The 23,027-nt window shown below is 47.4% G+C and overlaps 1 protein-coding gene across 3 annotated transcripts in view; it reads left to right on the top strand.

The window, feature by feature from the left end:
• The window catches only part of LOC140710623 (putative oncomodulin-2), a 39,617-nt gene extending 19,884 nt beyond the window's left edge, over window positions 1–19,733 (top strand). The window contains exons 1-5 of one of the 3 annotated variants that reach the window (XM_073012837.1): window positions 12,814–13,735; window positions 13,882–13,949; window positions 15,522–15,654; window positions 17,255–17,364; window positions 19,439–19,733. In XM_073012837.1, the coding sequence (XP_072868938.1) occupies window positions 13,889–13,949; window positions 15,522–15,654; window positions 17,255–17,364; window positions 19,439–19,464 (330 nt within the window). In that variant the 5' untranslated portion in view covers window positions 12,814–13,735; window positions 13,882–13,888 and the 3' untranslated portion in view covers window positions 19,465–19,733. Of the gene's footprint in view, window positions 1–12,813; window positions 13,950–15,521; window positions 15,655–17,254; window positions 17,365–19,438 lie in introns of those variants that run through there. The other 2 variants (XM_073012836.1, XM_073012838.1) reach the window with 2 other exon arrangements.
• Window positions 19,734–23,027: the final 3,294 nt, after the last annotated feature.

Here is a 23,027-nt window from a genome sequence, read left to right as displayed (position 1 = left end):
TTACTCCTTTTTTCACATGTTTACCTTATGTAAAATGTAGATTTCCTGAGCTGGAGACGAATGCCTCATTGGCATGTAAAATGTAGATTTATTAATCGCTAATCAGAGCCTTGAGAGAATGTGACCATTTGCCTCTCTGCCTACCCTCCCTTCCTTTATCCCTCCTGCTTACTCTTTCCCCTTTAAAGAGTGAAGTTCCCGGCCGGGCGCGGTGGCTCAAGCCTGTAATCCCAGCACTTTGGGAGGCCGAGACGGGCGGATCACGAGGTCAGGAGATCGAGACCATCCTGGCTAACACGGTGAAACCCCATCTCTACTAAAAAATACAAAAAACTAGCCGAGCGAGGTGGCGGGCGCCTGTAGTGCCAGCTACTCGGGAGGCTGAGGCAGGAGAATGGCGTGAACCCGGGAGGCAGAGCTTGCAGTGAGCTGAGATCCGGCCACTGCACTCCAGCCTGGGCGACAGATCGAGACTCCGTCTCAAAAAAAAAAAAAAAAAAAAAAAAAAAAGAGTGAAGTTCCCAAACCCTCTCTGGAAACGCACAGGTCACAGATGCTCCCGTGGCTGGTGTTCCTCCCTGGCGTGTCCTCAAACTGCTGCATCAGCCTCAGTCAATGGGGACTCCTGCCTCAGTCCCTTTTTCGGTTATATTATGTTAATGGAAAGATCTATTAGGGAGAGAGAAATTGATGGCACGGGAGAGGGAGGGGAGAGTACGTGGAGTGATGTGTTGAGAGGGTGGCAGGAACGGCATCCAGTTTAGATGGTGGAGGGGCTGGCTTTAGATAGGCTGTGGATGGTTCTGTGGATGCTTCTTTTTTTTTTTTTTCCTCGTGACGGAGTCTCACTCTGTCGCCCAGGCTGGAGTGCAATGGCATGATCTCAGCTCACTGCAAACTCCACCTCCTGGGTTCAAGCTATTCTCCTGCATCAGCCTTCTGAGTAGCTGAGACTACAGACATGCACCACCACGCCCAGCTAATTTTTTGTATTTTTAGTGAGACGGGGTTTCACCATGTTGGCCATGCTGGTCTCAAACTCCTGACCTCATCATCCGCCCGCCTTGGCCTCCCAAAGTGCTGGAATTACAGGCATAAGCCACCGCACCCGACCTGCTGATTCATTTTATAGCTAAGGCAGGAAGGCAGAGTGAGTGGATGCAGAGGCTGGGAGAGGGACGATGTCATCTAGGGAACTTGGGGACACTCTCCTCCGGTCATTACTAGTTTCTTAAGAAGAAGGCAAGGTCATTGGCTGAGGATGAAGACGTGTTGGGGTTTGAGGAGATTAGGAATGCAAGAATGATCTGGGGAACAAGGGGGGAAAAGAGGAGGCCAGGTGCTGTGGCTTACGCCTGAAATCCCAGCACTTTGGGAGGCCGAGGCAGGAGGGTCGCTTGAGCTGGTGAGTTCGAGACCAGCCTGGGCAACTTGATGAGACCCCCGTCTCTACAAAAAATAAAGCATTAGCCAGGCATGGTGGTGCGCGCCTGCGGTCCCAACTACTGGTGACGGGGGATGCTATGGTGGGGGAAATCACTTGAGCCCAGGAGGCTGAGGCTGCAGTAAGCTGTGATTGCACCACTGCACTCCAGCCTGGGTGACAGAGGGAGACCTTGTCTCAACAAAAAAGAAAAGAAAAAAAAGAAAAAAAAAAAGAAAAAAGGAAGAAAAATGAACTAAGGAAATAGGCTGGACACGGTGGCTCACGCCTGTAATCCCAGCACTTTGGGAGGCCGAGCCAGGCGGATCACCTGAGGTCGGGAGTTTGAGACCAGCGTGACCAACATGGAGAAACCCCATCTCTACTAAAAATACAAAATTAGCCAGGCGTGGTGGTGCATGCCTGTGATCCCAGCTACTCGAGAGGCTGAGGCAGGAGAATCGCTTGAACCCGGGAGGCGGAGGTTGCGGTGAGCCTACATCGTGCCGTTGCATTCCAGCCTGGGCAACTAGAGTGAAACTCCCTCTCAAAAAAAAAAAAGAACTAGGGAAATAGAGTCTGATTTCCTGGCAGGCATTTTGACTGGCATGAGACATTTGACTTGAAAGACCTGCAGAAGGCAGCAGGCAGCAGCTGTGGTTTGATACCATCGGACATGACCTGGGATTCCCATTAACCAAATTTGGTGTCATCATGACCCAGTCACCGGATCTGGTCACCCTGAGCCCCTCTGCAACTGCTTCAGGTGTTTCCTAGCCAGTGCGGGCACCGCCGAGCAGTGTGATTCACAAATGCCTGCATTATTCATGTTTTCGATCTACTCTAATGAGAAATTTGCCCAAAAGGCTAAATTATTAAGTGCCTGGGTGTGGTCTTCGAGCATGCTGTCTAGAAAACCGGGACGTGCTGAATTTTCTTGCTGGTTTTGCTTCTTAAAAAAGTTGAGCTTTTACTAACGATTCATAATTGCTTCCCAAATGAGAGCTGGTGCTGCTAAGAGGCATCAAAACCCAGAACGTGGAGGAGAAAAGAGAACCCCAACTCATTAGACGGAGAGCAGCAAACCCCTTCTGAACTGGAAGCCACTGCTTTTTAGAACACTGTGAAGGTCATTTCTGGCGGCCATACCATTCCCATAGCTTGTCAGCCAAGGTGTTTTTTTATTAGGCTGGTGCAAAAGTTATAATTGCAAAATTATATTATAATTGCAATAATTGCAAAAACCACAATAATTTTTGCACAAACCTAATTAATAAACATGAATCACCTCTAGCGATGGGAGAACACTAAATTCAGGAAATAAAACATGCTCAGCTGTGACCTAGAAGTTCCAGAGAACTGTTCTGGGCTGTTCTGGACTATTCTGTACTGTTCTGGACTGTTCTGGACTTGGGCAACACACACCCTGTGCATTTAGAAACAGTGAGTTTAACTGGGTATTTAATAGATAAATAACAACACTGAAATCTTTTGTTATTTTATTCATTTTTGGAAAAGAAAATGCATATACACATCTAGATGTAGGTCAAATATGCCACACTCTTTTTTTTTTTTTTTTTTTTTTTTTTGAGGCAAAGTCTCGCTCTGTTGCCCAGGCTGGAGTGCAGTGGCTGGATCTCAGCTCACTGCAAGCTCCGCCTCCCAGGTTCACGCCATTCTTCTGCCTCAGCCTCCCAAGTAGCTGGGACTACAGGCGCCCGCCACCTCGCCCGGCTAGTTTTTTTTTTTTTGTATTTTTTAGTACAGACGGGGTTTCACTGTGTCAGCCAGGATGGTCTCGATCTCCTGACCTCGTGATCCGCCCGTGTCGGCCTCCCAAAGTGCTGGGATTACAGGTTTGAGCCACCGCGCCCGGCCCACACTCTTGATAATAGTGTAGTTGTCTTCATTTGGATAAAGATTTTAATCACTTCAGTCCCATAATTTCAGGGCAGTTTAAAGTTTATTCATGAATAATATAGGTATTTGTACAAAAATCCAGTATTTTTCTGCCAGGTGCAGAGGCTCATGCCTGCAATCCTACTGTTTGGGGAGGCTGAAGAAGGAGGATTACTTGAGGCTAGGAGTTGAACACCAGCCTGGGCAACATAGCAAGACCCCCATCTCTACAAAAAAAAAAAATTTAATTAGCTGTGTGTTGTGGTGTGCGCCTGTAGTCCCAGGTCCTTGAGAGGCTGAGGTGAGAAGGAGCCAATGTTAGCCCAGGGCTAACATTGAGCCCAAATCATAGTTCAAGGTGACAGTGAGCTATGATTGTGCCACGACACTCCAGCCTGGGCAACAGAATGAGATGAATGACAGAAGGAAAGAGGAGCAGGGAGGGAGGGAGAGAGGAAAGGAGGAAGGGAGGGAGGAAAGAAGGATGGAAGGGAGGGAGAGAGGGAGGAAGGGAGGGAGGGAAGACGAAAGGCGGGAACGAAGGGAGGGAGGGAAGGAGGGAGGGAGGGAAGGAAGAAAGGAAGGAAGGAGGGAAAGAAGGAAGGAAGGAAGGGAGAGAGGGAGGGAGGGAGGGAAAGAAGGGAGGGAGGGAAGGAGGGAGGGAGGGAAAGAAGGAAGGAAGGAAGGGAGAGAGGGAGGGAGGGAGGGAAGGAAGAAAGGAAGGAAGGAGGGAAAGAAGGAAGGAAGGAAGGGAGAGAGGGAGGGAGGGAGGGAAGGAAGAAAGGAAGGAAGGAGGGAAAGAAGGAAGGAAGGAAGGGAGAGAGGGAGGGAGGGAGGGAAGGAAGAAAGGAAGGAAGGAGGGAAAGAAGGAAGGAAGGAAGGGAGAGAGGGAGGGAAGGAGGAAGGTGGATTTCCTTCCTCCTTGACAGGATGGAAGGGGTTGGAGTGAAAATTAGGTAGATTTATCATATTAAAAAACCAAATGTATTGTTTGATTTTCTCACATCTGACCTGTGTACTGAGAATTTAAACCCACTCAACTCCCAGTAATTACTGCTAAAACCATCTGGGTGAATTTCTCTGTAGCCTTTTACTGATACATGGTGAATTTGTATTGTGTCAATTTAGCAAAACTGGGACTGCATTTCTTAAAATTCCCCTCCCTGCCTAGTTCCAGTTTATTGTGGGTAAGAAGACATATCTGTGGAGGGTGGAGGTTGGCACTGGTTACCATGTAACCCGCTCCCACAACTGTGTAAGGTCCAGTCACTCTAACTGCCGTCCTGTGTCTATAAATATATATTTTCCAATTTACAAAATACATTGAGCATAGTGCCTGTTTCACTTTACTATATATGGTGGATATTTTTCCATATCATTAAACAGACTTCTAGACTACCCTTTTATTTTTTATGGCCCATCAATTAACAAATCCCCGCACATCGGACGTTGAGGTGATTTCCAATTGTGAAGAGAAACAAAATCTTTGTGTCCATCCACAATAGTTAGTTAGTTTGTTTTTCTTGCAGTTCTTTTAAAAAAAAATCCCTCCTCTGCCTTCTGGCCTGTATTGTTTCTGACCAGAAGTCTGATGTCACTGGGCGCAGTGCTGTGCACCTGTAATCCCAGCTACTCAGGGCCCAGGAGTTTAAGACAAGCCTGGGCAACATAGCAAGACCCCATCTCAAAAAAAGAGAGAGAGAGAGAAGTCTGATATCAATCTTATCTTTGTTCCTCTGAACATATTGTGTCTCTTTTTTCTGGCTGCCTTTATGATCTTCATCTTCTCTTTATCACTGGTTTTAAACAATTTTATAATAATGTGCCCTTTATATGTGTTGGCTTTGTCTCCTCCTCCTCCCGCTTTTTCTTTTTGTCTCAAAAAAAAAAAAAAGTAAAGAGATAGGTGTCTTGTGCGTCCATGTGAAGAGGCCAACAGGCTTTGTGTGAGCCACATGGCTGTTTCTTTCACCTGGGTGCAGGCGGGCTGAGTCTGAAAAGAGAGTCAGCGAAGGGAGGTAAGGGTGGGACTGTTTTATAGGATTTGGGTAGGTAAAGGAAAATTACAGTCAAAGGGGGGTTGTTCTCTGGCAGGCAGGAGTGGGGGTCACAAGGTGCTCAGTGGGGGAGCTTTTTGAGCCAGGATGAGCCAGGAAAAGGAATTTCACAAGATAATATCATCGCTGAAGGCAAGGACCAGTCATTTTCACTTCTTTTATGGTGGAATGTCATCGGTTAAGGCGAGGCAGGGCATTTGCACTTCTTTTGTGATTCTTCAGTTACTTCAGGCCATCTGGGTGTGTACGTGCAGGTCACAGGGGATGCGATGGCTTGGCTTGGGCTCAGACACCTGACAATAGGGGTCTCACGCTGTTGCCTAGGCTGGTCTTAAACTCCTGGCTTCAAGCAAACCTCCCAAAGTGCTGAGATTATAGGCTTGAGCCACCGCACCCTGCCTGACCTGGGATATCTCTCCCTTTTTCGTCATGGGGATAATAATATTTCACAGAGGGCCGGGCGCGGTGGCTCAAGCCTGTAATCCCAGCACATTGGGAGGCCGAGACGGGCGGATCATGAGGTCAGGAGATCGACTAACACGTGGCTAACACGGTGAAACGCCGTCTCTACTAAAAAATACAAAAAAAAAAAAAAAAACCTAGCCGGGCGAGGTGGCGGGCGCCTGTAGTCCCAGCTACTCGGGAGGCTGAGGTAGGAGAATGCCGTGAACCCGGGAGGCGGAGCTTGCAGTGAGCTGAGATCTAGCCACTGCACTCCCGCCTGGGCAACAGAGCAAGACTCCGTCTCAAAAAAAAAAAAAAAATGCACAGAGTTGTTACCACGGTTAAATGACACGACATCATATTGGTGAATTGGGCAGTGTTGTACAAACCTGATGTGAACAGGGCAGGCTTCATGGGTGTGAGACCTCTAGTCTTCAGGGTCCTGCACTTAGCCTGCACACTTGATTTAATCTGCTGAGGCACTCACATGGAAATTCTTTGAACAAGAGGACTTGCATTTCTTTTTTCTTTTCTTTTCTTTTTTTAGAGATGGGGTCTTGCTATGTTGCCCAGGCTGGAATACAGTGGCAATTCACAGGCACAGTCCCACTACTGATCAGCACAGGAGTTCTGACTTGCTCCGTTTCCAACCTGGGCTGGTTCACCCCTCCTTAGGCAACCTGATGGTCCCCTGCACCCAGGAGGTCACCATATTGATGTCAAACTTAGTGAAGACACCCAGTTGGCAGAGTGCACTGCAGCCCAGAACTCCCAGCTCAAGCAATCCTCCTGCCTCAGCCTCCAGAGTAGCTGGAACTACAGACACCAGCCACGGCGCCCGTCAGGACTCGCATTTTCCCTGTGCACCGGAGCCCACAGATTACAGAGCCAACAGTAATTAGGGGACTTGTGCCATTTCCACACCCATAGTAGGTCACAAGGGATGCATTTCGCCCTGCCCCATGGGTAATCAAAACTGTAAACCCAGGAGAGGTCAGCTCTTGTAGACAGGGGCTGTGTGCTCCTGGGGATCCCCCATCCTTGTTATTCATTCATTCCATTGGTAAACACACAAGCTGTCCTTTTCAGGCAGCCCTAAGACACTTTACCGTCTTCGTTTGTAAACAGCAGTCACTTCGACTCACAAAGGAGCTTGTCCCAACCCCCCATTGTAAACTTATTTAACAAATGATTGCTCAGTCTGTGAGTGGGAAAGGAAATCCAGTCCTAGAGAAGTGTCTCATTCATAAATAAACACGCCCGTAACTCTAGATCCCACCCCATCCCCCATGTCACCGTGCAGAGACAGCTGGATGCAGACATTCAGATTCAGAGCTAGTTCATTCATTGCACAAATGTGTTCATTGGATAGTTACCCTGTGACAAGAAATGTGCCAATGAAAGACCAAAGATAAAAATGGACGATGGAACTGGGCGCGGTGGCTCACACCTGTAATCCCAGCACTTTGGGAGGCCAAGAAGGGAGGATGGCTTGAGCCCAAGAGGTCAAGGCTGCAATGAACCACAATCGCATCATTGCACTGTAGCCTGCATGACAGAGCCAGACCCTGAATCTACAAAAATTAAATTAAAAAATGAAGGCTGGACGCAGTGGCTCGTATCTGTAATCCCAGCACTTTGGGAGGCCGAGGCAGGTGGATCACTTGAGGTCAGGAGTTGAAGACCAGCTTGGCCAACATGGTGAAACCCTGTCTCTACTAAAACTACAAAAAATTTGCTGGGCGTGGTGGTGCACACTTGTAATCCCAGCTACTTGGGAGGATGAGGCAGGAGAATTGCTTGAATCTGGGAGGTAGAGGTCTCAGTGAGCCCAGATCTTGCCATTGCACTCCAGCCTGGGCAACAAGAGCAAAACTCCATCTCAAAAAAAGAAAATTTTAATTTAATTTAATTTAATTTAATTTAGAAATTAGCCTGGGGTGGTGGCAGGTGCCTCTAGTCCCAGCTACTCAGGAGATTGAGGCAGGAGGACCGCTCAAGCCCAGGAGCCTGGATAATTATTTAGTTATTTCCATTTTTTGTAGAGATGGGTTCTTGCTGTGTGACCCAGGCTGGTCTCAAACTTCTGGGCTCAAGCAATGCTCCTGCCTCGGCCTCCCAAAATGTTGGGATTTCAGGCATGAGCCACCGAGTCCAGCCATGCTTGGGTTTTTTGAAAACCCACCTGGCTAGGTTGGAGGTGACCCCGAGTGGATAAAGGTTAGGAGTCCACCATTGTTGTTTCCTTTCCCAAAAGAGATGCTGGCAGCTTGGGCTCAGGTAGTGACAGTGGTCCGTGAAGAGAAGATGAAGTTGAGAGATATTTAGGAAGTGACATCTGTTGGGAGAACATGGAAGTGGGTCCACTGTGCTCTCAACCAGCCCATCATACATGATGGAAGGAGGGTCTCCCATGCATTCAACAGTTTCATCCCCACAATGGCAGCCAGGCTGGGCACGGTGATTCACGTCTGTAATCACAGCACTTTGCGAGGCTGAGGGGGGCAGATTACTTGAGGTCAGCAGTTGGAGACCAGCCTGGTCAACATGGCGAAACCCCGTCTCTACTAAAAAAAAAAAAAAATTAGCTGGGCATGGTGGCAGGCACCTGTAATCCCAGCTACTCAGGAGGCTAAGGCAGGAGAATCGCTTGAACCTGGGAGGTGGAGGTTGCAGTGAGCTGAGATCATGTTACTGCATTCCAGCCTGGGTGACAGAGTGAGACCTTGTCTCAAAAAAAAAAACCGGCCGGGCGCGGTGGCTCACGCCTGTAATCCCAGCACTTTGGGAGGCCGAGACGGGCGGATCACAAGGTCAGGAGATCGAGACCATCCTGGCGAACACGGTGAAACCCCGTCTCTACTAAAAAATACAAAAAAAAAAAACTAGCCGGGCGAGGTGGCGGGCGCCTGTAGTCCCAGCTACTCGGGAGGCTGAGGCAGGAGAATGGCGTAAACCCGGGAGGCGGAGCTTGTAGTGAGCCGAGTTCGTGCCACTGCACTCCAGCCTGGGCGACAGAGCAAAGACTCCGTCTCAAAAAAAAAAAAAAAAAAAAAAAAAAAAAAAAAAAAAAAAACCAAACCGATCTACTTCCACATCTTCCTCCTATTCTTTCCTGGGAGCAATTAGGAATTGGTGGCCAAAATAATGAAGACTACGGAATCAACGTTTACAAATTGTTTTTATATATATACACACACACACACACACACACGATATACATATACATCACATTACATAAATATGCAAATATGATAAACAACATATTATGCATATGCAACGTATGTCATATGTATAACATGATATGCAACATAAAATACATAATATGAAATTTACCTTCTTAATCATTTTCCTTTTTTCTCTTTGGAGAGACAGGGTCTTACTCTGTTAACCAGGCTGGAGTGCAGTGGTGTGATCACAGCTCACTGCAGCCTCAAACTCCTGGGCTTAAGCAATCCTCCCACCTCAGCCTCCCAAGTAGCTGGGACCATAGGTGCACACAACAGTGCCTGGCTAACTTTTTTATTATTTTTTTGTAGAGATGGGGTCTTGCTTTGTAACCCAGGCTGGTTTCAAACTCCTGGCTTCAAGCAATTCTCCCGCCTCGGCCTTCCAAAGCGCTGGGATTGCAGACGTGCGCCACCGCACCCGACCCATCTTAACCCTTTTGAAGTTCTGTGGCATTAAATATATTCACATTGTGCAACCGTCACCCCATCCATCTCCAGAACTTTCTCATCTTCCAAGTCTGAGACTCTGTCCCCATTAAACACTTACTCCCATTACCCCTCCCCCCAGCCCTGCTAACCACCATTCTGTCTGTCTGTGTCGATTTGAATATTCTAGGTGCCTTGTATTAGTGGAATTATACAATATTGTCTGTTTGTGTGAATCTTTCTCTCTCTCTCTCTCTCTCTATATATATATATATATAGTTTTTTTTTTTTTGAGACAGAGTCTTGATCTGTCACTCAGGCTGGAATGTAGTGGCACAGTCTCGGCTCACTGCAACCTCCACCTCCCAGGTTCAAGCGATTCTCCTGCCCCAGCCTCCCAAGTAGCTAGGATTACAGGAGCCCACCACCATGCCCAGATAATGTTTTTGTATTTTTAGTAGAGACAGGGTTTCGCCATGTTGGCCAGACTGATCTCGGACTCCTGACCTCAGGTGATCCGCCCACCTCAGCCTCCCAGAGTGCTGGGATTACAGGCGTGAGCCACCACTCCTGGCCTGGTCTCTAGTATCTTTATTTTCTATCAGAAAAATAGCATGAACATAAAAAGTATCTTGTTTTAACCCCTATGCTACTTTGATTTAAACGAGGAGATTTTAAAAAAATGTTGTATCTCTGTGGACAATTGTAAACACTCCCAAGAAAAAGAAACGGCTTAGCTAGTTTCTATGGCAACTTAATGTCAGAAACCTAATTCAAAACTCTTTTTTTTTTTTTTTTTGAGACGGAGTCTCGCTCTGTCGCCCAGGCTGGAGTGCAGTGGCCGGATCTCAGCTCACTGCAAGCTCCGCCTCCCGGGTTCACGCCATTCTCCTGCCTCAGCCTCCCGAGTAGCTGGGACTACAGGCGCCCGCCACCTCGCCCGGCTAGTTTTTTTTTGTATTTTTAGTAGAGACGAGGTTTCACCGTGTTCACCAGGATGGTCTCGATCTCCTGACCTCGTGATCCACCCGTCTCGGCCTCCCAAAGTGCTGGGATTACAGGCTTGAGCCACCACGCCCGGCCTTCAAAACTCTTAAGACTTATTTTCAGAAACTTTCTTTTTATTTATTTATTTATTTTTGAGACAAGTTCTTGCTATGTCGCCCAGGCTGGCGTGCAGTGGTGCAATTGTAACTTGCAGCAGCCTTTACTTCCCGGCCTCAATCAATCTTCCCACCTCAGCCTCCTGAGCAGCCGGCACCACAGGCATGCGCCACCATGCCTAGCTGATTTTTTTTTTTTTTTTTCGAGACAGAGTCTCGCTCTGTCATCCAGGCTGGAGGGCAATGGCACGATCTCAGCTCACTGCAACCTCCGCCTCCCGGATTCTAAGCGATCCTCCTGCCTCAACCTCCAGAGTAGCTGGGATTACAGGTGCACACCACCACGCCTGGCTAATTTTGTATTTTTAGTAGAGACAGGGTTTCACCATGTTGGCCAGGCTGGTCTCCAACTCCTGACCTCAGGTGATCTGTCTGTCTTGGCCTCCCAAAGTGCTGGGATTACAGGCGTGAACCACTGCACCCAGCCTACTTCATTCTTTCTAATGTCCACATAGGAAGTCATTGCATGGATGTACCATAATTTGTCTGACAGATTCCTGACTAAAGCCCATTTTAGTTGTTTCCAATTTCAATAGTGCACTCAAAGCTGCAACAAAGACTTCTGTGTCACCCAGGCTGGAGTGCAATGGCGCAATCCCAGCTCACCGCAACCTCCACCTCCTGGATTCAAGCGATTCTCCTGCCTCAGCCTCCTGAGTAGCTGGGTTTACAGGCTACCACGCCCAGCTAATTTTTGTATTTTTAGTAGAGATGTGGTTTCACCATGTTGGTCAGGCTGGTCTTGAACTCCTGACCTCGTGATCTGCCTGCCTCAGCCTCCCAAAGTGCTAGGATTACAGGTGTGAGCCAGTAGTCAAACTCTTAGAAGCAGGAAGTACAATGCTTACCAGGAGCTGGGAGGTGGGGGAACAGGGGAGTGGTGGAAGCTCAGTGGATACAGAGTTTCCGTTTTTCTGGCTGAATAAATTATAGTGATCTCTCGTTCAATAATGCACCAAGAGTTAACACTATTGTACTATACATACACTTACAAATGGTTAAGATTATATATTTTATGGAATTTTTTACCACAATAATTAAAAAGAAGAGCCTGGCACAGTGCTGGCCATATAAAGGCTCAATAAATGTTTGCTGAAAATTAAAAAAAAAAAAGGCCGGGCATGGTGGTTCACCCCTGTAATCCCAGCACTTTGGGAGGCTGAGGTGGGAGAATTACTTGAGCCCAGGAGTTTGAGACCAACCTGGGCAACGTGGCAAAACCCTGTCTCTCAAAAAAAATGTATATTTAAAAAATTAGCCAGGCATGGTGGTGTGTGCCTGTAGTACCAGCTACTAGGGAGACTGAGGTGGGAGGATCACTTGAGCCTGGGAGGTCAAGGCTGCAGTGAGCTGAGATCGTGCCACTGCACTCCAGCCTGGGCAAAAGAGAAAGACCCTGTCACAACAGAAACAAAATCTTGAGTTGTCTAGTCCTGGCCTCAGCCTCAGAATTTTCTTTTCCGAACATGTTAGTTTTGTGGGTTGGGAATGCTGGCTTGATTTCCTCCTTTTTGCCTTTTGAGTGTGTGCAATTTATGGTATAGCTGGGAAATGTCCAAGTCAAGACATTTGTAGGAAAATCACATCACTTAGCCCCATCTCCTGTGCCGGACGAGTCCTGTGTGTGCGCTTGGTGACAATGGCTTTGAGTCTGTCAACTCCAGACTGAGGTCAGCGTTACACACCCATAGATCCCAAACCTGAAAACAGGCCTGCCTCAAACGGTACCTGCTAACATCTGGGGAGCCCTTTCAGCTTACGGAGCACCCCTGTATGTGTTTGTCTTAGTTCAGGCCACCATCTCCACCTTACCAGGCATCCAGAACCTTCTTCACACTTTGCCAACAGAGTTCGTTTGCAGAATTGAAACCTTAGTTAAGGTTCATTGAGGGCTTTTTTTTGTTTTTTGTTTTTTGTTTTTATAATCGGCTGTTCCCACCCACATTCCCTTGAGATATAAATAGAAAAAAAAAAAAAGAGGTTTCATGAGTAAGACATTTGAGCTACATCCACTTGATCCTTGAAAAGGAAATCTAAGAGGTTGTAACTATCACTTTTTCTAGCCTATATAAGGTAGGTCAGCAAGGTAGCAAAAGCCCATCTGTTGTTTTGCTCCTTCAGCTCTTTTTCCTGATTCTTCCTGGGGGGAACCTAAAACGGTGAGTAACCGGTGGGCCCACGAGACCCCAGACTCTTCTTCACTGCGTGCGGTGAGTAACTGGTGGGCCCACCAGACCCCAGACTCTTCTTCACTGCATGCGGTGAGTAACCGGTGGGCCCACGAGACCCCAGACTCTTCTTCACTGCGTGCGGTAAGTAACTGGTGGACTCACCAGACCCCAGACTCTTCTTCACTGCGTGCATTCGTATTAGGCTTAGGTGCTTAGACTCCTCTTTTCCCATGGCTTTGACACCTGGAAGGATTTTAGTCTCTGGGAGATGGGCTTTTCCTCCATCTGCTTCCGCTTTTCAGGTCAGATAGCAGGCCTTCTTCCGCAGAATCGGCCAAACTGTATCCCTTCCCGCGTGGAAATTGCAACATTGCATCTCTTGGGCTGGTGTAGGAAAATGCCAGTGCATTTGTAGCATGGTTTGTAGCTGCCTGTGGAAATGACTGATTATGTCAGTATAATTTTTATAACAAAACAACTGAATCCTTCTTTAGGTCATGTATTTTTTTTTTTTTTTTCATTTCTGGCATATATTCAAAAGAAGGTTCTGAGATAAAAAGGGCTGGGGTCTTTTTGATATCTGGTTTTAATTTGGATATTCTGTCCCGTCACTTAATACAAAACCATGCTTATCACATTTTTAAAATTCTAGACAGGCCTGGCTCGGTGGCTTATGCCTGTAATCCCAGCAACTTGTGAGGCCAAGGTAGGCAGATCAGCTGAGGTCAGGAGCTCAAGACCAGCCTGGCTGACATGGCGAAACCCCGTCTCTACTAAAAACACAAAAATTAGCCAGGCGTGATAGTGGGCACCTGTCATCCCAGCTACTCGGAAGGCTGAGGCAGGAGAATCACTTGAGCCCAGGAGGCGGAGGTTGCAGTGAGCCGAGATGGTGCCACTGCACTCCAGCCTGGGTAACAGAGTGAGACTCCATCTCAATTGAAAAAAAAAAAAAAAAAAAAATCTAGACACACAGGCCGTTTCAGTGGGCCTGAGAACATATGTTTCTCCTGGATGTGCACATTCCTGCTTGTGGCTTATCGCATCTCGTTTGTTCTGTGTGAGTAGGTAGAAAATGAGCATCACGGACGTGCTCAGTGCTGACGACATTGCAGCAGCCCTCCAGGAATGCCAAGGTAGAGGGGACGTGGGGCGGGATGGGATTTCCTCACAGCTTTGCACCTTCAGCGAAGCAACACAAAATCAAAATGTAGGCCACGCAGCCAGATGCAGTGGTTCACACCTGTAATCCCAGCACTTTGGGATGCCGAGGCGGGTGGATCACAAAGTCAGGAGTTTGAGACCAGCCTGGCCAAGATGGTGAAACCCCATCTCTACTAAAAATACAAAACAATTAGCCGGGCGTGGTGGCGGGCGCCTGTAATCCCAGCTACTCAGAAGGCTGAGGCAGAGAATTGCTTGAACCTGGGAGGCGGAGGTTGCGGTGAGGTGAGATCGCACCACTGCCCTCCAGCCTGGGAGACAGAGCGAGACTCTGTCCTGCCAAAAAAAAAAAAAAACAAATGTAGACCAGGCATGGTGGCTCACATCTGTAATCCCAACACTTTTTGGAGGCTAAGGTGAGAGGACTGTTTGAGCCCAGGAGTTTGAGATCAGCCTGGGCAACATAGCAAGGCTCCATCTCTACAAAATAAAAATAAAAACAAAAACTAGCATGGCATTGTGGCATGCGCCCGTGGTCCCAGCTGCTAGGGAGACTGAGGTAGGAGGATCACTCAAGCCCAGGAGGTTTAGGCTGTGGTGAGCTATGATCACTACACTGCACTCTAGCCTGGACGACAGAGTGAAACTCTGTCTCTAAATAAATAAATAAATAAATAAGAGCTTGGCTGGAAATTTCGTGGAATTGGAGAAGAAAACTACTATTTATTAGATAACTAAAATTATAGAGATCTGGGATCTGAGCACACAAGTACACTTCTGTAAGACAAAAGAAACCTACAAAACACATGAAAGCAAGAAATCACTGAAGGGCCAGGTGTGGTGCTCACGCCTGTAATCCCAGCACTTCGGGAGGCTGAGGCCAGTGGATCACTTGAGGTCAGGAGTTCAAGACCAACCTGGCCAGCATGGCAAAACCCTGTCTCTATTAAAAATACAAAAATGAGCTGGGCATGGGGGTGTACACCTGTAAACCCCAGCAACTCGGGAGGCTGAGGCAGGAGAATCACTTGAACTCGGGAGGCAGAGATTGCAGTGACCCGAGATCATGCCACTGCACTCCAGCCTAGGTGACAGAGTGAGACTGTCTCAAAAAAAAAAAAAAAAAAAAAAAAAAAAAGAAAGAAAGAAAAGAAAAAAAAAGAGAAAGAAATCGCCAAAGGCCGTTTAGCCTGTTGAAATCCAGTGATTGCATTTCCCCCTACCAATTAGACCAGGGATGTTGTGGGCTCGGCTACACAGCCTGTGAAGTGGGCCAGGGGGAGGGGGAGGCGCAGAGGAGAGGAGAAGGGAAAAGGGAAATGGACAAAACCAAGTGGAGGAGGGAAGGCTGGGGCAGAGGGGACATAGGATGCCATCACAGAGCCATCAAGTCTCGGCTGTCCCAAAATCTTGGACCAGTTGAGCATCCCCGTAGCTCAGGGATATTGTTGAAGTATTTTTAATCATCTGTGTTTTCAGTACCTTGGCCCCAATATAGAATGTGATCCAATGAGTGTCAGAATAACTCATTCTCTGTTCTTCAGACCCAGACACTTTTGAACCCCAAAAATTCTTCCAGACGTCAGGCCTCTCCAAGATGTCAGCCAGTCAGGTGAAGGACGTTTTCCGGTTCATAGACAACGACCAGAGCGGGTACCTGGATGAAGAAGAGCTTAAGTAAGCTTTGTCCTGAGTCTGTCTGGTACCCGGCACTGCTGGGTGGCCCTGGGGTGCAATGGGGGCCAGGATGCTCGGTATTTCTTCAATGGCCAGCCTCAGTGTTGGTCATTCAGCCAAGCATCATTAAAGCAAAGGACATGAGTCAGTTGACCACACATCTACCCAGGCAAAGCCCTCAACATGGGCAGTGAAGACTGCAGGTGCAAAGATTTTTTTTTTTTTTTTTTTTTTTTTTTTGAGACAGAGTCTTGCTCTGTCACCCAGGCTGGAGTGCAGTGGGATGATCTCAGCTCCCTGCAGCCTCCGCCTTCCAAGTTCAAGTGATTCTCATGCCTCAGTCTCCCAAGTAGCTGGGATTACAGGTGCATGCCACCATGTCCAGCTAATTTTCGTATTCTGAGTAGAGACAGGGTTTCACCATGTTGCCCAGGCTGGTCTCAAACTCCTGGCTTCAGGTGATCCTCCTGCCTTGGCCTCCCAAAGTGCTGGGATTACAGGTGTGAGCCACCACACCCCGCCGCAAAGATTCTTTGGTGTAAGGGATTTCCTTTGGCAAATGGACTTTAAAAAACTAAAACTTTGGCTAAATGTGGTGGCTCACGCCTGTAATTCCAGCTACTCAGAAGACTGAAGCACGAGAATCGCTTGAAATCAGGAGGCAGAGCCAAGATCGTGCAGCTGCACTCCAGCCTGGGTGACAGAGAGAGACTCTATCTCAAATAAATAAATAAATAAAAATTTAAAACACTAAAAGCTTAAAAATGGGCCAGGCACTGTGGCTCACACTTACAATCCCAGCCCTTTGGGAGGCTGAGGTGGGCGGATTGCTTGCGTGAGCCCAGGAGTTCAAGACCAGTCTGGGCAACATGACAAAACCTTGTCTCTACAAAAAAATACAAATGTTGGCCGGGCGTGGTGGCTCAAGCCTGTAATCCCAGCACTTTGGGAGGCCGAGATGGGCAGATCACGAGGTCAGGAGATTGAGACCATCCTGGCTAACATGGTGAAATCCCGTCTCTACTAAAAAATACAACAAAAACAAAAACCAAAAAACTAGCCGGGCATGGTGGCGGGCACCTGTAGTCCCAGCTACTTGGGAGGCTGAGGCAGGAGAATGGCGTAAACCCGGGAGGCGGAGCTTGCAGTGAGCTGAGATCCGGCCACTGCACTCCAGCCTGGGTGACAGAGCAAGACTCCGTCTCAGAAACAAACAAAAAAAACAATGTTAGTGGGGGCATGCTGGGGAGCACCTGTCGTCCCAGCTCCTTGGGAGGTTGAGGCAGAAGGATTGATTGAGCCCAGGAAGTGGAGGCTGCAGTGAGCCATGATGGTGTCACTGCCTTCCAGCCTGGGTGACAGAGCAAGACCCTGTCTCAAGAAAAACCCAAAAACCAAACCAAAACAAAAAAAAAAAACCCTTAAAAATGAAATGCCCACCATTGGTTTCTACAGCTTAAGGAAACCTCTGCTTGCTAAGACCTTGGCTAATTATTGCAAGTGCTGGAAACAGATGATTTGCTTAAAGGAAGAACAAAAGTGTAAACACAGAGATGCATGATCTTTCAGAAAATCCCCATGGATCTTTATTCTCCTGTAGGTTTTTCCTCCAGAAGTTTGAGAGTGGTGCCAGAGAACTGACCGAGTCAGAAACCAAGTCCTTGATGGCTGCTGCGGATAACGATGGAGATGGAAAAATTGGAGCAGAGGGTACGTCTGCGCCTGTACGTAGCATAAAACACTCTAGCTCAGGAAGCATCTGTGAGAGCTTGGGCTGTGAGATCCAACCGATGTGGCTTAAAATCTCCCTTTCTTAACCTTACCGAGCCTCAGTCTTCTCATCTGTAAAATGGGGCTAAAGTAAGGATGCAAATGATGTGTATAAAAACCCTGGCATAATGCTCGGCAGGTGCTATAGAAGCTGGTCACACTGGTCATTGTCTAGGAGCTGCAAAATATCCTTCACCTGACTAGAGGACTAGCTAGCCACCTGGCCAGTTATTTGCAAGATGCCGTAATGCACCTGCATATAGCATAAGGAATTTCCACCAGTGGGTTTGAACCCCTCAAAATAAGGGGAAGATTTACATCCTCAGACCAGAGTCCATTGGCGTGCGTAGGAAGGGCTCTTCATTTTCAAGCGTTTAGACAAATATGTTTTATTGGACATTAGCCCGCCAAGTGGATAATATTAAACTGAGAACAAATAAGCCAACCTCATTTACTGCATCTTCCATAGGCAGAATCCTAGGTTTGAGCTTTAGTATATACTAGCACAGCTGTAGGACTATTTTCACTTGCTTTTGTCATGTTGCTAGCGTGCTTTTGAGCTACTTTGTGCCTGCCAACTCAGCAGAACGTATGGTGGTCCTTCTGGTGGTGCCAATTTGAAGTTTAAAACTGCTACATTAGATGCTTATTTAAAAAAAAAAACCTGTTCAAAATTACACCACTATTGCCTACTACATGGGAGTTAATGCAGATAGATAGCTCATAAAAACAGATTAGGTAAGGGGGGATTGACTTATTTAAACATAACCACGGGCTGGACTTGGTGGCTCAAGCCTGTAATCCCAGCACTTTGGGAGGCCAAGGCGGGCAGATCCCCTGAAGTCAGGAGTTCAAGACCAGACGGACCAACATGGTGAAACTCCGTCTCTATTAAAAATATAAAAAATTAGCCGTGCATGGTGGTGGGCACCTGTAATCCTAGCTACTCGGGAGGCTGAGGCAGGAGAATCGCTTGAACCCAAGAGACGGAGGTTGCAGTGAGCTAAGATCATACCATTGCACTCTAGCCTGGGCAACAAGAGCGAAACTCTGTCTCAAAAAGAAAAGATAAACATAACCATGAAAGATTTCCAAATAAACAAAGCTTACCAATAAATATAAAGCAAATGCCCAGTTTTTTATATCAATCTGTAACATGCATACCTTGTTATTATTACTATTATCCTTCTTTTAGTAACAGAAACTTTTGGAGGTAGGTTCAATGGAGGAGAGTCAGTTCAAAGTCCCACCCTATCAAATATATCCTAAAAATGCAATACCCAACTACAGAATAGAGAAAGGAAACCTCCCCTTGCTGTCTGAAATTGACCAGACAATAAGTTAAATGTTCACAGATGGCCACAGGTAATTACACTGAATCCATTCATTCATTCAAAATGAACGAATAGAAGTCATGGGCTTGACAAGTTCTAATTCAAAGGCCTCTATTGCAAAGCTGAAGATGTTTGTTAAATAACATTATTCGGAGAAATGGAACCCTGTGGACTCCCTCGAGATATAGTCATTGATACCCAGGTCTCCTCTCCTCCCCTTCCCTCCCCTCCCCTCTCCTTTTTTTGAGATGGAGTCTGGCTCTGTCGTCCAGGCTGGAGTGCAATGGCATGATCTCAGCTCACTGCAACCTCCGTCTCCCGGGTTCAAGCGATTATCCTGTCTCAGCCTCCCGAGCAGCTCGGATTACAGGCGCGCGCCACCACACCCAGCTAAGTTTTGTATTTTTAGAAGAGACAGGGTTTCACCATCTTGGCCAGGATGGTTTCAATCTCATGACCTCATGATCCACCTGCCTCGGCCTCCCAAAGTGCTGGGATTACAGGCGTGAGCCACTGTACCCGGCCGGTTTTTCTTTCTTTTGTCTCCTCCAAGGGGGCCATGCCCATCATCTGACAATTTTCTTCACTTCCTTCCCTCTTTGGAATTCTCATTGGCCACGGCATGTCTGTAAAGAACCAAGCCACCTCCACTGACCCTGTTCTCACCTCTTCTGTTCTAGAATTCCAGGAAATGGTGCACTCTTAAAAGCCCCAGTGTCTGGAGAAAAGAGAGAAAGGAATGATCACCTGGAAGGATTCCAAAGCCCTGGGAATGGGGAACCCCACATCCTACCCCTACCTAATTTGTTAATTTCCCGGAAACCTTCTGCAGTTTGCTCATTGTTTCAGCCAGGTCATGAGAGAGTCGCTCACGACGTTCTCGGTGGTGGATATGCCCTGACGACTGCTGTAAGCCCCCTTCCCCCAACAGGCAATGCCTCTAAAAATCACCCAATAAAGACAGGCTTCTCATCATCTGCCGATGTGTGGGCGTGTTTTTTTCTCAGCACGACACTCAAGCAAGCTGGGACCAAGGGCTTTTCGTCAGATTTCTGGTCCCATCAAGCCTGAAGCGGGCCACGCTGGTGTTACGCTTGAGCAAACGAGGAAATCAGGTTTTGGAGGATTTTTTTGGTTGTTTCTTCAAAGTTACAAATAAATGCCATTGTCATGCTAGGATTTTTCTCAGCAAATCTTCTGACACTGAAATTTAAAAAAAGGGATTTTAGCCAGCATAAAATCACTCTTTTTTTTTTTTTTTTCTTTTTTGAGACAGAGTCTCACTCTGTCACCCAGGCTGGAGTGCAGTGGCTCAATCTTGGCTCACTGCAACCTCTGCCTTCCGAGTTCAAGCTGTTGTCCTGCCTCAGCCTCCCAAGTAGCTGGGATTACAGGCGCACACCACCACGCCTGGCTAATTTTTGTATTTTTAGTAGAGATGGGGTTTCACCATGTTGGCCATGCTGGTCTCAAACTCCTGACCTCAAGTGATCCGCCCACCTTGGCCTCCCAAAGTGCTGGGATTACAGGCGAGTCACTGCGCCCAGCCAATCACTCTTACCAGTGTGTTTTCTGCCATGTGTTAGTTAGAAAGCCACTTTGCTTTTAATTAAGATAAAACAGAACACGTGTCTGTAGCGGTCTGTAAAGCTCAGGAGAGACTTGCGTTTCCAGGTTAGTAGAAATGGACCCATTTCCTCTTTATTATTTATTTATTTATTTTGAGACAAGGTCCGGCTCTGTCGCCCAGGATGGAGTGCAGTGGCATGATCTCAGCTCACTGCAACCTCTGCCTCCTGGACTCAAACCATCCTCCCACCTCAGCTTCCTGAGTAGCTGGGACTACAGGCATGCACCACCATACCCGGCTAACTTTTATACTTTTGGTAGAGGTGAGGTCTTGCTATGTTGCTGAGGCTGATCTCGAACTGCTGGGCTAAAGCGATCCTCCCACCTCAGCCTCCCAAAGTGTTGGGATAACGGGCATGAGCCACCGCACCTGGCCTTACTTTTCATTGTTTATTTATTAGTGATGGTGGGGGCGGGTCTTGCTATATTGCTCAGGCTGATCTCAAACTACTGGGCTCAAGCCATCCTCCCACCTCAGCTTCCCAAAGTGTTGGGATAACAGGCATGAGCCACCGCACCCAGCCTTACTTTTTATTGTTTATTTATTAGAGATGGTGGGGGAGGGTCTCGCTATGTTGCTCAGGTTGGTTTGGAACTGCTGGTCTCAAGCCATCCTCCCACTTCAGCCTCCCAAAGTGCTGGGATTGCAGGTGTGAGCCACCACAGACCTATTTTCAAGTCTTTTTTCTTCTTTTTTTTGAGACAGTCTCACTCTGTCACCCAGGTTGGAGTGCGGTGACATGATCTTGGCTCACTACAACCTCTGCCTCCCAGGTTCAAGCGATTCTCCTGCCTCATCCTCCCGAGTAGCTGGGATTACAGGTGCCTGCCACCACGTGTGGCTAATTTTGTATTTTTAAAGACAGGGTTTCACCATGTTGGCCAGGCTGGTCTTGAACTCCTGATCACAGGTGATCCGCCCGCCTAGGTCTCCCAAAGGCGTCTTAGGCATGACCACCATACCTGGCCATCTTCTTCTTCTTTGAGAAACAAGCTCTCAAAAAACAAAAAACAAAAAACAAAAACAAAAACAAAAACAGCGAGCGAGAGAGAGAAAAAGCTCTCAGAGAGGCTCACCTGCTCTCGCCCATCCTCTGACAGCTCCCCCTTCTCTTTCTCAGCCACTGGTTTCCTGGCTCTAAGGCGATTCACCTGAGCCCAGCACACCTAGACTCGCCTTCGCATTTGAGGCTATAGCCTCCGGGGTTCTGTGACGTGGGCTGTCATGAGGGCTGGGCAGCCTCAAGCCAGGAAATTCTCACCAGGCTGGTTTCCAGATGGCACATTAAAGCTCTTCTCGCTGGCTAACCCTGCAAGTGGAGGACTCCTGGGAGCAATTGAGGCATTTTCTGGAGCGCTTGTGTAAAAGCTCACACTTTTTACTAAACCCTCCACCTCACAAGAGGTCTGGGGCTCTTCCAGATGGCTTCTGGCACACTAACCAGCTTAGTGGCTTTTGAACTCTGTTTTCCGGAGGGTCATGTTAAATGTAGTTCCTCAAAGTATGGGGCACATACTAATAGGGGGCCTCAGGATGACTTTAGGGGGACAGGGACAAACTTTATTTATTTTTTATTTATTTATTTATTTATTTTTTTGAGACGGAGTCTCGCTCTGTAGCCCAGACTGGAGAGCAGTGGTGCGATCTCAGCTCATGCAACCTCCACCTCCCAGGTTCAAGCAATTCTCTTGCCTCAGCTTCCCGAGAGCTAGGATTACAGGCGCGCGCCACCACACCTAGCTAATTTTTGTATTTTTTGTAGACACGGGGTTTTGCCATGTTGGCCAGGCTGGTCTCAAACTCCTGGCCTCAAGTGATCCACCTGCCTTGGCCTCCCAAAGTGCTGGGATTACAGGCGTGAACCACTGCACCTGGCTGGATTTTCAATAGGTAGAATTATAGTTGGTTACTCATAAATTTTATTCCTTCTACTGTTTCAAAAGTACAATGTAAATGGATAATTATTTTTGTCCATTTCAAATAACATTATACTACTTTTTCATTCTTCCAACTTGATCTTAGGGAGTCATTTCAGAGTCTCTCTCAACAGCTAATAAGTAGCAATAATGAAGCACTATCTCTAACACCCAAGAAGTGTCAGGTGGTACACTTACATGAAACCTGATAATTTCATCTATACTCGTACTGAATTTTAATTATGTTATTTGGATTCTGAGTATGCTCTGCTGGGGTTGAGGGGGGATTTACTCCATGTGTGCCTACAAGTAAAACTTTGGGGATTAGAAAAAAATTTGTTAGAGATGGGGTCTTGCTATGTTGCCCAGGCTGGAGTGTGGTGATGCAACCATAGGTCACTGCAGCCTCCAACTCCTGAGCTCAAGTGATTCTCCTGCCTTAGCCTCTCAAGTAGCTGGGACTACAGGTGGTCGCCACTGCACCTAGCTAATCTTTGTATTTTTTGTAGAGACAGGGTCTTGCTATGTTGCCAGGGGTGGTCTGGAACTCCTAGCCTCAAGTGATCCTCCCACCTGAGCCTCCCAAAGTGCAGGGTTCACAGGCATGAACCACCATGGCCGGCCTCTTTGCACATCTGAGCATATTCATTAATTAGCACTTTTTTATTTAGTTGTTATTTTTCTAAGTTTGCATTTTGTTTTAAAAAATTAGCATTTCCAAGT

Source organism: Chlorocebus sabaeus, chromosome 28 (assembly GCF_047675955.1).
Source record: "Chlorocebus sabaeus isolate Y175 chromosome 28, mChlSab1.0.hap1, whole genome shotgun sequence".
Lineage (NCBI taxonomy): Eukaryota > Metazoa > Chordata > Mammalia > Primates > Cercopithecidae > Chlorocebus > Chlorocebus sabaeus.
Note: the sequence above shows the minus strand (reverse complement) of the source record. Positions and strands in the feature narration are given on the sequence as shown.